General features: G+C 35.9%; 1 protein-coding gene across 1 annotated transcript; it reads left to right on the top strand.

The window, feature by feature from the left end:
- The first annotated feature begins 768 nt into the window (after window positions 1-768).
- LOC107940028 (scarecrow-like protein 33) lies at window positions 769-4,079 on the top strand. Its single transcript, XM_016873437.2, has one exon. It carries the CDS (start codon window positions 1,263-1,265, stop codon window positions 3,555-3,557), a length of 2,295 nt encoding a protein of 764 aa, XP_016728926.1. The 5' UTR covers window positions 769-1,262; the 3' UTR covers window positions 3,558-4,079.
- Window positions 4,080-12,910: the final 8,831 nt, after the last annotated feature.

Below are 12,910 nucleotides of genomic sequence, written 5' to 3' on the forward strand. Positions count from 1 at the left end.
AAAGATTTTAAAAAAATGACAATAATGTCAATCAATATAATAAAGGGTGAAAGCAGGGCATGGGAACAAAACTGGGTGCCGACCAATCACCATGCAAAATGAGTCTTTGGGATTAGTTGCCCTCTTTATTAAATGGGTTTTTCTTAAACTGGTCTTTGTCTTGGGATTGTATTTTTATTTTATTAATAACTCATCACTCAACTTCTTAATTTAAAGGTAGAAAGAATTTGGAAAAAGCACCCTTTCAACAAAATGACAATCCTAAAGCATGAGTTATAAAATAGTTCCACTGGTTTGACTTGTAGGAAAATTTTTGAAGCAACTGCACCAAAATAAAACATGCATTCACAACAATATGAAGCTAATTGCTCTTTCTTTCTCAAACTTTCGTGTACAAAGTCATAAATAATAATACGAAAGGGTTGAAGAGTCTGATGGGAGATATGTTGTGCAAAGTTGAGTATATTGTACAGATCGAGTGTGATAATGAAAATGCTCTTAAAATTGTTTCCAATTCTACCTTTTATGTTCTTAAAATGTGTTAGTGTTTATTTATTTATTTATTTTAATTTAATATTTTTATCATATCGGTTTTAAATATTGTATATATTAATATTTATTAAGCTAAAAAATTTATATAAATCTATTAATAAAATATGAAATATAAGGATTTAATGATTAAAATGCTAATTGTCCAAAAATATAGAGAAGGGTAAAAATAGTTTAATTTAATTTATAGTAAGTGGAAGATTTGATTTTCCGCAGCTGCCGCGTAAAACTATGACTTCGGTGAATACAGAAACAAGCAAAAAACGTTGATTGGTTTGTCCGAGAGACCAAACGGACCCATTGTGACGCCGTGACGTTTTCATTTTGCGGGTTGCGGTGCGGCATCCTATTTACAAGCTTCCGTTTTTTTTTTCTGGGTATTTTACTTTTATGGTCTGGAATGGTTTTGATAGACTCCCTCTTTTCTTCAGTTCTCCATCCCTTAATAAAAACAGTAGTAGCAGAAGAATAGAAAAAACGTTTTTTTTTTCTTTCTCTTGTTTTATTAGATCCTAGGTTCTTCTTCTGTGTTGTCTCAGGTATGGCTTAAACTTTAGTTTTCTGTTGGAATTTTAGACGGTATTGTTTCTTTTTTCTACATTGGGGGGTGGGGGGGTTCCTTGTCTGTGGATTCTAATTAGAGATTAGATAGAAAACCTGCTTTTGTGCTGAATTATGGTTTGTATTTAGGTTGTTAGTTTAGGCTGTAAATTATGGGTTCAGAGTTCAATTCCATAAACGGTTTCAAGTTCCACAATGGTTTTAGCATGCCTTATTCAAATGGATACCCTAAATCCGATAATTCTAACGGGGTTAGATCAAATGACCCATCTTTAGATTTAAGCTCTGTAGGTGCCCCGTTTTTACCTTCTCTTGGTTTGAATAATTCTAGCACTTATGCTTCATTCTTTAGCACAGACAAAGAGGGAGATTCTTCATCTCCTTCTGATGACGGTGACTTCTCCGACACTGTTCTCAAATACATAAGCCAGGTGCTTTTGGAAGAGGACATGGAAGAGAAGCCCTGTATGTTCCATGATTCGTTGGCACTTCAAGCTGCCGAAAAATCGCTTTATGAAGTTCTTGGTGAGAGCTATCCTCCTCGCAATCGAGCCCCTCTTTGTAGTGGCCATAGTGTTGAGAGCAGCCCTGATGACTGTTCTTTCCGTACGTCCGGTGATCATAGCACTTATACTGGTTCTAGTTCCAATACTAGCAAATCTATTGATTCTCGGTGGAATGGTGATTTCGGGGAAAATAATGACAAGCCGTCTTTATTCGAAGCAAGTGTTCCTGATAACTTTGTTTTTCAGTCTTCTGTGAATTCTTTTTCACAGTCTTCAGCTCGTTTTCAAAAAGGTACTGCCAGTAATGGGAAAGGGTTGGTGGGATCTAATTCGAATGAGCTTGCTATTCCAAATTATTTTAGTGAGAGTGAATTGGCATTGCACTTCAAGAAGGGGGTTGAGGAAGCTAGTAAGTTCCTACCCAAAGGTAATCAGCTGACTATCGATTTCACGAGCAATGCATGGACTGCAGAGTTGAATCAGAAGGCTCCAGTGACGGTAGTCGAAATGGAGAGTGATTGGAAGGAGTATTCACCATATCGGTTGACAGGAAAGAAGAATCATGATCGAGAAGATGAAGATTTTGAAGAAGGGAGGAATAACAAACAGTCAGCGGTTTCTGGGGATGAAAGTGAGCTATCTGACATGTTTGATAAGGTGCTCATTTGTGCTGGAAGAAATGAAAAATCTCCTGCTTGTGGTGCTGATGAAACTCCACGCAATGGACCAAGCAAATTGCGGCCAAAGGAGCAAACAAATGAATCCGGGAAGGCTCGTGGCAAGAAACAGGGTAAGAAGAAAGAAGTAGTGGATTTGAGGACTCTCCTGATTTTATGTGCACAAGCAGTCTCAGGAGATGATGGTGCGACTGCTAAGGAACTGATAAAGCAGATTAGGCAGCATTCTTCACCCACTGGTGATGGCTCTCAGAGATTAGCTCTATGCTTTGTCGATGCCCTTGAAGCACGCTTAGCTGGGACTGGAACTCATATTTATTCCTCTCTGGCTGTGAAAAGAACTTCAGCTGCTGATATGTTGAAAGCTTACCAAGTTTATTTATCTGCCTGCCCATTCATGAAGATGGCAATTTTTTTCGCAAACAACACTATTTTTAAGGTAGCAGAGAAAGCAACGACACTCCATGTGATAGACTTTGGTATTTTTTATGGTTTTCAGTGGCCAGCTCTAATCCATTGCCTTGCAAACAGACCTGGTGGTCCTCCAAAATTACGAATTACTGGAATAGAGTTTCCCAGGCCTGGCTTCAGGCCTGCTGAGGCTGTCCAGGAGACCGGCCATCGCTTGGCAAGGTATTGTGAGCGTTATAATGTTCCGTTTGAGTTCAATGCTGTTGCACAGAAATGGGAGACAATCCAAACTGAAGACCTCAAGATTAATTCCAATGAAGTTATTGCTGTGAATTGCCTGTTTCGATTTAAGAACCTACTAGATGAGACAGTAGTGTTGAACAGTCCAAGGGATATCGTTCTAAACTTGATCCGGAAGATAAATCCTGATATTTTCGTTCATAGCATTGTTAATGGGTCCTATAACGCCCCTTTTTTTGTGACACGGTTCCGGGAGGCACTCTTCCATTTCTCTGCACTATTTGATATGTCCGAGACAAATATCTCTCAAGAAGATAACTTGAGGACCATGCTCGAGCAAAAGTTTTACAGGCAAGAAATAATGAATATTGTAGCTTGCGAAGGCACAGAAAGAGTAGAAAGACCAGAGGCATACAAACAATGGCAGGTTCGTAGTGTGAGGGCTGGCTTTACACAGCTTCCATTAGACCCTGAACTCATGAAGAAAGTTAGAGGAAAGGTGAAGGAGTGCTACCACAGTGATTTTATGGTGGACGTGGATGGGCGGTGGATGTTGCAGGGATGGAAGGGTCGGATTATCTACGCGTCTTCTGCTTGGGTACCCGCATCTTAGCCAGTTTAAAACGCAAGCTTTAACGAGAGCATCGTTCAAGCCAGGCATTGACATCAATCTTTAGGATGACCTATCAGAAAATTTTGTTTTTACCTCAGAATGAAGTAGCAGTGGCTTGTATTGATTACATTTAATGCTCCTTAACATCATGGTGTAACATGCTACATAGCTTTTGTAGATTATGCCTTCGGCTCATTTGACCTACTCTTGTACCCTAATCTTAGTTAGTGCAATGCAACTTCATAGATTATGCAGGGACTACTGGTTTATCCATAATCCATGGCCTTGCTTCGTACAGCATGGAATACGTGCCAAATGGCTAACTTTTTTCTAGAACATCATGATCGAAAAGAAACAAACAGGGCGGTGGGGGTCCATTAATTTACATAAATATGAGGTTAAGCAAAGTCCAATTCAGCTTGACAAACTGCAGGGCAGGTGGTATCTTCTCCTTAATGTTGACAACGGAAAAAGTTAAATCAATCCAGAGTATGTTTCTTTCAATAACAAAGGTTTAGCTAATTTCTTGGGTTTATTTTATTTTATTTTATTTTATTTACCAAATTTCACTATCAATACGCCACTAAGGTTAATTTATGTCACAATTTCTGCTGTAAGCAAAGACAACTAACCCAAAAACAAATAATAATTGAATAGATAATATAACCATGTTAATACCCAATTTGTATGTAAGTTTATATGATTTGACACCTTGAATACCAAACACTATTGCTAATCATGAATTATTTTGAAGTGCATGTAATGTTCAATATACCAGGCGATATGGGGTGATTGGCATATAATTTAATGCAATATTATATGTACTAATCAATCAAAGCTAGCATCTTTCCGTAGTCACTATAATAATTGCTTACTAAAGCAAACAAAATGAATTTAATTTGATGAGTGAGGATTATCTTTAAAGCTTACCACTGTCTAGTATGTTTTTACCATTTTTAAAGCTTAGCACTCTCATTGAAATATTAAATTATATAAAAGGGTAATATATAGTTTACCTCTAAATTTGTCTAAAAAGTATTTAGTTAGTATTTGACTCTTTTTTTTATTTACTTGGTATTTAATTTGTATTCTGTCACATACACTGCTCCAATTTGTTAACAACATTACTTTTGTAAGGGTTAACATGTAGCTTGCCCTCTAAACTTGTCCAAAAGTACTTAGTTGGCACATGAACTTGTCCAAAAAATTATACGTTTTTTAATTTCATTTCTATTTTTTAAAAGGTTCTTAATTTTTTTTTAATTTATATCCGTCATGTGTCATACTAAGAGGTTACTACATGTAACTATAGGATTGACCATCAATGTCACATCAGCACAAACTAACGTGCTAGAATAGAGGTACCAACCTTGGTAATGGAATACAAGTTTAGGTATCAACTAGGTACAAAAAAATTCAGATATCAATTAGGTATTTTTGGACAAGCTCAGGGGCAAATTACATATTAACCCTATTGACCGCGCGCACTGAGGTTGATAATCAACATAAAAAAATCAATAATAGGGCGATATATTACAAGTGTGACAGATCGAATTGTAATATTTTTAGTGATACAATGGAACACTCGAATATTCCAAGGATTGAACCCAAGAGAGTTTGAGGACAAAGTGATTCCTAATTGACAAGTATGCAACAAAGAAGTCTAGTTAACTACTCACTAAGTTCTATATTATGGCAATTCATTATCAGGGTTAATTAAGCTAAGTACCTACTTAACAGTAAGGAGGACCAAATTGCAAAACCAAAAAATTACACAATTAACAATTAAAAAAAAGTGGTCGGTTGACTTCCATATTGTTGATTAGTCTTTGAATTAGGGATCTAAAAAGTTTAAACTTTTAATCAACTCAATTTTACCTCTCGGTCACCATTTTACCAAATTAGGCTATTTAGTCCGGTTTATCTGTCAACTTCACCAAACTAACTCAGACTAAATGAATTGGTGCTTAATAGGATCTCCTTTTGGTCTCACCCATCTATATGTTCCCTTAGAGGAATCAATCCTAAGTTTTGAAAGTTATTCAATGTAGTCTAAATTTTACAATTTAATCTTTATACCAAAAACTAACCAAACCATGAACCAACAACCATAAACTTAGTCACCTAACATCATTTCCATACAAAAAATAGTCCAATAAACAATCAAAGCATACATTAGATTAAGCACAAAAGTAGGGTTTAAAAAGCTTAGTGATTTCTTAATGGTTGCTTAAAAGAGACAATGTTGACAACAGTGGGGGTCACAAATACTATCAAAGAACATTTTTTTAACTATAAAAAAAACAGAGATGAGCTATATTAAATGTTATGGATTAAAATGGTAATACAACTAAAAACTACAATTAAGACAAAGCTACAATAAAACTAACAAACTAACAAACTACCAACTAACACAACTAAGAACTAGAAAAGTTTAAACTAAACCCTAAAAATATAAAGAAGAAGACAACTAGAAAGCTAAAAAGATGAAAGAAAAGTAAAACTAAACAACCTCTTAGTTCTCAGCCAAAAGTGACTTTTGACTTCTTATTGCAGGCCAATATTTTGGATCAAAATGCCCCTAGATGTATTTTGATTGGTGTTGGTGCTAGACAAAAACTATCTTTGTAGTCAATTTTGCTCCTTGTTAAGTAGCAATATCGTGATATCCAGGCTTTAGTGTCGCAATACCCAAGACAATATTGAAATTGGGAGTCTTGGGGGTTTCGATGTCATGATACCCACTCTTGGTATCGCAATATCACTGTAGTTAGTCTCAAGTTTCTTCACTTCAGCATTGTCAAGGGTGTCACGACTTCCATAGCTCAGTGTCGTGATACCCCTCTGAATGATGATTTAAGTTTGGGCCCTTATCGACTTTCTACATCATTCAATCATATTGTTGGTTCTCCCATGGCACCATTTGGCCAATTTGGATGTCAAAAGAGCATAAAACTAATAAAAATAATTTATTAACAACAAAAACTAAAAATCGACAAAAGTAAATAAAAGACACCTAAATTGCTTGAGAATAAACTCCTCTCATGTAATGGAGAGCCTAATTTGACGTATTAAATTACGACAAATCACTTATATAAAACTCATCAAAGAAAAAATGCAAGTTCAAGGGAAGGAACATCTAGAAATCTTGTACATGAATTGACAAGAAAGATATTAAAAAGATTTAACTTAAATTATAAGTGAGATAGTAAAAGGTTTATATACAAAAAATCATTATTCATGGGTTCTATTGTTGGATATATGGTTTATTTTTAGTAATGATTTTCTTCTTTTTTTTAGAAATTTTAAATAAAATATTAAAGGTTAAAATATGCTCTAAATTTTTATACTCTTTGTACATTTAAAATTTAGTCTTTTTATTTTTATTTTTAGGTATTTAATCTTTTTACTCTTCATATTTCGGAATCCAAGTCCAATTGTTAACACCATTTGATCTCTTCTATTAAATTAATTAAGGTGACATTTTGAAATAAAGAAATGCTCATTTGATAGTCATGTAACAAGAAAAAATGATGATGGAATTATAAACTTAAATTTAACAAAAAAATTTAAACGGTACTAACAATTAGACTTATAATTTGAAATAGAGACTAAATTCACATATTTTAACCAAAATTGTTAAGAGAAAAAAATACTATTCTAATAATATTTATTAAATTATTTTTTAACAAAGTTGATATTGATACTACTTAATTAAAAACATTATAATAGAATTGGTATAGGAGGTGGAATCTGGACCCAGAATTGTATATAATCTACAATATAAAATTTGAATTGGGATTTTGGGTGATTCACCACACATAAATTCATCATATTATACATTCAACATTTTGAATCCTACGGAGAAATATTATAAATAATAAAAAAGAATCATATGTACATAGATTTTAAGTTAAATAAAAAATTTAATAAAAAAAAAAAGTAGAGAGAAAGCGAGAATCATGGAGACATGATCATGTGCTTTAAAGTGGATACATACAAATATAACTATGTGAATTCACTATATAAATTTTTAAATTTAATCTTTATTATTAATATATTAAAAAAAATATTCTTTGCTTTCATTTTCTAGACTTTTGATATAATAATATTTAAGATAAATTTTGTATAAATTATATTTTTTTTTGAAAGACCCAACTGATGCATTTATTAGCTGGGATATTATACAAGTACAAATGGAACAATAACTTCTTCCTACAACTGTCCTACTATAATTGACATCCAAAACGGTGCCTTGGGGAAATGAAAGCAGAAAAACAATAAAAGAGTTTTAGGAATCGAGAAAAGCAAACAGAAAGACTCTAAACTTAAAAGCAGAAAAATAAAAGACTAATATTAAAATCCCATTTTCTTCTCACTAAACCCATAAATCCGTTGTGCAGTAGTCGCTTTGGAGACTCCTCAGCTGTGAATATATCAGCATATGACTTTTTAAACACCAACCTTCGTTGTTTCCACGAGTTCATCGAATCAATCCGTCATTTTGAGATCTGGACTCGTCACTGTCATTTATTCTACCATTGTTGCGGTTCTTGACATTATTCACCAGTTCTTCTACCGCTCGTGGTACCTCTTCCACCCAATATTGTGGGTCTTTTTACTTCCATCCTTCCATCGCCATTCCATGCGCTACTATATTAGCTACTCTTGGTACATGTTTGAACTTTATAATTATGAATCCAAGTGATTTTCTTTTTATTTCTTGGATATAGACTCTAATGCATGATCTGTCTTTTGTTTCAAGGTTTAGTTTCCTAATAACCGTCAATGCATCTCCCTCAACCTGTATTTCATAAAAACCTATTTCTTCTGCCATAGTGACAGCCAGTAAGCACACCTTACCTCGGCCGCTGTTGGATTTGCAATATTTTCTCCTAGGTAAGTACACGATGCCATCACTAACCCTTCTTTATTTCACGCAATGATTCCTACTAATGAAGTATGCTGGATCTGGTTAAAAGACGCATCAAATTTGATTTTTATCACATTTCCTATGGGTGGTTGCCACTCCCTACTGGTATTCTCAGTTCTGATCTTTATTACTTCACTCATTTGTTTAATTTTTGCACAATATGCGTTGATAAATCCCACTACTTCATGCACTAGGGTCCTTATTCCCTCATGATACACTCTATTTTAGTTGTACCAAATAGACCATAAAAAGATGGTTCTGATTTTACATTCCTTTTCAGTGAGATGCTCAAGTTCATTCGTTAACCATGCTTTCCAATTTGTTTCTCTGTTGCATGTCGAATTGATATCTCCCAAATCCCGGAGTATTTGTCGGGTGAAGTTACAGTCCCTAAAGAGATGGCTCTCCGTTTCCTTATCTTCTTGACACACTGGACAAGTCGTGTTTATCACCAATTTTTGAAGTTTCAGATTATACAGGACCGGCACGAACTCATTCACAACTTTCCACAAATGTATTCTGATTTTACTTGGCACTTTAAGGTTACATACAGGGGCGAAGCCAGAACAAATTTTTAGGGGCCGAATGAAATTTTAATTTTTTATAATCTATATATTTATAATTTTTAAAGGATTAAATAGAATTTTTATAATTTTAGGGGGGCAAAGTATAATTTTACCTTTACTAATTTAAAATTTTAAGAAAAATTCAATGGCCTAAACATAAATTTTCCAATTTAGGGGGGGCCAGGGCCACTGCCAGCCCCCCTGTATTCGCCACTGGTTCCATAGTTTTGTATAAAACTTAGTTAGGGGATTATGTTGTATTCTGGGATCTTCTGTTTTATTCAACCTTTTGTAACCATTCTTAGCTGTGTAATTCCCTGTCTTATCCCCCTCCAAATTAGTATATCTTTTGGTTCACTGCTGGCCAGCAGTATTGAGACAATTCTCTGAATTTGTTCCTCACCAAATAAAGAATGTATTTCCTCTTGTTTCCAAGTAACAGAATCTCTTTCATTTAAGTCGAATACTGTGGAATACCTAATATCAATCTGTTGACATTGAACTCTTCCTTTTCCAGCTCCTGGTAGCCATCTATCATTCCAGATATTAACACTCCTGCCATTCCCGATTCTCTAGCCAGTCCCCTCCTCTAACAGACGTCTAGCTCCCCATATGCTTCACCAGGTAAATGATGGGTAAGATCCGATTCTTGCACTCATAAACTCTCATTTTGGGAAGTATTTCGCTTTCATTACTCTTGCGAACAAACAATTGGGCTACATAATAATCTTTCATCCCTGTTTCGCTAACAAAACCATATTAAACATTGATAGATTTTTAAAACCCAACCCTCCCTACGTTTTGGGGATGCACATATCACTCCATTTACACCAATGAAGTGTTAACATTAATGAAAGACAATTAATAATGGTTGCCATTAACATTAATGGGAGACAATCAATAATGACAACCACCAACTTTGGAAAAGTGGCAAGGGATAATTTTTTTTTGGTCCTTGAGATAATGGGCTATTTATTGTTTGGTCCTTGAACCTCAACTATAAATAGGCCTTCTCATTTCTCATTTCAATCATCCCAACCAATCTTTCTCTCTTAGTTTTCTCTCTTCTTCCATTTGAGAATTCTTAAGGAATTCTATTTGTTTGTAATATTTTGGAGATAGTAAAGTTATCATCTGGTGTTAGTGCCCGAGGACGTAGGTATAATTTACCGAACCTCGTTAAAACTCTTGTATTCTTTCTTGTCCTATTTTTCTTTCAATATTTGAGGGTATAATAGTAGTATTTAATTGTGCTATTAAATTACTATAGAAGGGATATTCTGACTAAGGAAAGACTTGGTATTTAAGAGATCCATGTGATCCACCTCTCTTCCCTGGGAATTGAACTTTGTGTGATTTTTTAGTACAATAATTTACACGCTTCCGACCCTATTGGAACAACAAGTGGTATCAGAGCCGAAGGTTAATCGTAGTATGCTCTGTGGTTGCAGTTTAAACTGATCTTCCACATCAGAAAAGATTTCCTTAGGTATATTGAAAGATTATGGAGAAAACGGTCGGTGTAGGAGCTTCAACATCGTCCATGTGGACAAGACCGACAATTGCAAATGCAAGATTGGCCGTGGAGATCTTTGATGGCACGGGCCATTTTGGTATGTGGCAAAGTGAGGTTCTAGATGCCCTTTTTCAGCAGGGTCTAGACATTGCTATTGATGAAGAGAAACCAGATGATGTACAGGAGAAAGATTGGAAGGCGATCAATCGGTTGGCATGTGGCACAATTCGATCATGCCTTTCTCGAGAGCAGAGGTATGCTTTTTCAAAGGAGACTTCTGCAAATAAGTTGTGGGTGGCACTTAAAGAAAAATTTTTGAAGAAAAACAGTCAAAATAAGCTCCACTTGAAGAAAAGACTGTTTCGCTTCACATACGTCCCAAGTACCACAATGAATGATCACATCACCAAATTTAATCAGTTAGTCACTGATTTGCTGAATATGGATGAGACATTCAAAGATGAAGATTTGGCTTTGATGCTGTTGGGGTCACTTCCTGAGGAGTTTGAGTTCCTAGAAACTACTCTACTTCATGGCAGGAGTGATATATCTCTGAGCAAAGTCTGTGCGGCCTTATACAGTTATGAACAGAGAAAGAAGGACAAACAGAAAAACTCAATCAGAGATACAGAAGCTTTAGTAGTCCGAGGTCGTTCATACACTCGGAAGAAAACTCAAAAGGAGAGATCAAAGTCAAAGTCTAGACTCGGGAAAGATGAATGTGCTTTTTGTCATGAGAAAGGCCACTAGAAGAAAAATTATCCAAAGCTGAAGAATAAGGGAAAAGCTGCTGTAGATGCTTGTGTTGCTAAGCATGATACTAGTGACTCTGAACTATCACTGGTTGCATCATCATCGTCGTTCCATTCAGATGAGTGGATATTGGATTTGGGTTGTACCTATCATATGTCCCCTAACCGGGAGTGGTTCTCTGATTTAGTAGAACTAAATGGAGGAGTTGTTTATATGGGCAATGACAATGCCTGTAAAACTGTTGGGATAGGTTCAATCCAATTAAAGAATAAAGATGGATCAACCAGAGTTCTGACTGATGTTCGGTACGTGCCCAGTTTGAAGAAAAATCTCATCTCATTGGGAGCCTTGGAATCCAATGGTTCAGTTGTTACTATGAGAGATGGGGTTTTGAAAGTGACATCTGGCGCACTTGTGATATTGAGAGGCATCAGGAAAAATAACTTGTATTACTACCAAGGTAGTACAGTTATTGGAGCAGTCGCTGCAGCTTCCGGCAACAAAGAATTGGACTCAATACAGTTGTGGCATATGAAGTTGGGACATGCCAGCGAAAAATCCTTCCAAATTCTGGCAAAGCAAGGATTGTTGAAAGGTGCAAAGGCTTGCAAATTAAAATTTTGCAAGCATTGTGTTCTGGGAAAGCAAAAGAGAGTGAAATTCGATACTGCTATCCATAATACAAAAGGTATTTTGGAATATGTTCACTCAGATGTGTGGGGGCCTTCCAAGACACCTTCATTGGGAGGAAAACACTACTTTGTTACTTTTGTTGATGACTTTTCCAGAAGAGTTTGGGTGTATACCATGAGAACTAAGGATGAAGTGCTTAGAGTTTTTCTTAAATGGAAAACTATGATTGAAAACCAGACTGGCAAGAAAATCAAGCGGCTTAGGACGGACAATGGAGGGGAATATAAAAGTGATCCGTTCTTCGATGTGTGCCAAGAGTATGGTATTGTTCGACATTTCACAGTTAGGGATACACCACAGCAGAATGGATTGGCAGAGCGTATGAATCGAACATTGCTGGAGAAAGTTTGATGTATGTTGTCCAATGCTGGGTTGGGCAAGCAATTTTGGGCTGAGGCTGTGACATACGCTGGCCATCTTGTTAATCGTTTGCCATCATCTGCATTAGAAAGAAAAACTCCTATGGAGGTATGGTCTGGAAAACCGGCTACAGATTATGATTCCTTATATGTGTTTGGAACCACTGCATATTACCATGTGAATGAGTCAAAGTTAGATCTGAGGGCAAAGAAAGCTCTCTTTATGGGAATCACTTCTGGAGTGAAGGGATTTCGTCTTTGGTGCTTAAGCACAAAGAAAATGATCTGTAGCAGAGATGTTACCTTTGATGAATCTGCCACATTGAAAAAGGTAGCAGATAAAGATATTCAGACGAGCAATACTCCACAGCAGGTGGAGTGTACTCCAAAACAGGTGGAGTTTGAGCAGATGGGGATTTGCCCAGTTAATAAGTCTAATTCTCCAGCCACAATAGAGGAATTAGAGGTTGAAGAGGTTCTGACCCAAGAACCACTAAGTACACCAGAACCAGTTGCAGTTGCAAGGCCACGGA

Source organism: Gossypium hirsutum, chromosome A07, assembly GCF_007990345.1.
Source record: "Gossypium hirsutum isolate 1008001.06 chromosome A07, Gossypium_hirsutum_v2.1, whole genome shotgun sequence".
Taxonomy (NCBI): domain Eukaryota; kingdom Viridiplantae; phylum Streptophyta; class Magnoliopsida; order Malvales; family Malvaceae; genus Gossypium; species Gossypium hirsutum.

Bases quoted from the DNA above. Each gene is read 5' to 3' on its own strand.
- LOC107940028 (XM_016873437.2), top strand. From the start codon at position 1,263: ATGGGTTCAGAGTTCAATTCCATAAACGGTTTCAAGTTCCACAATGGT.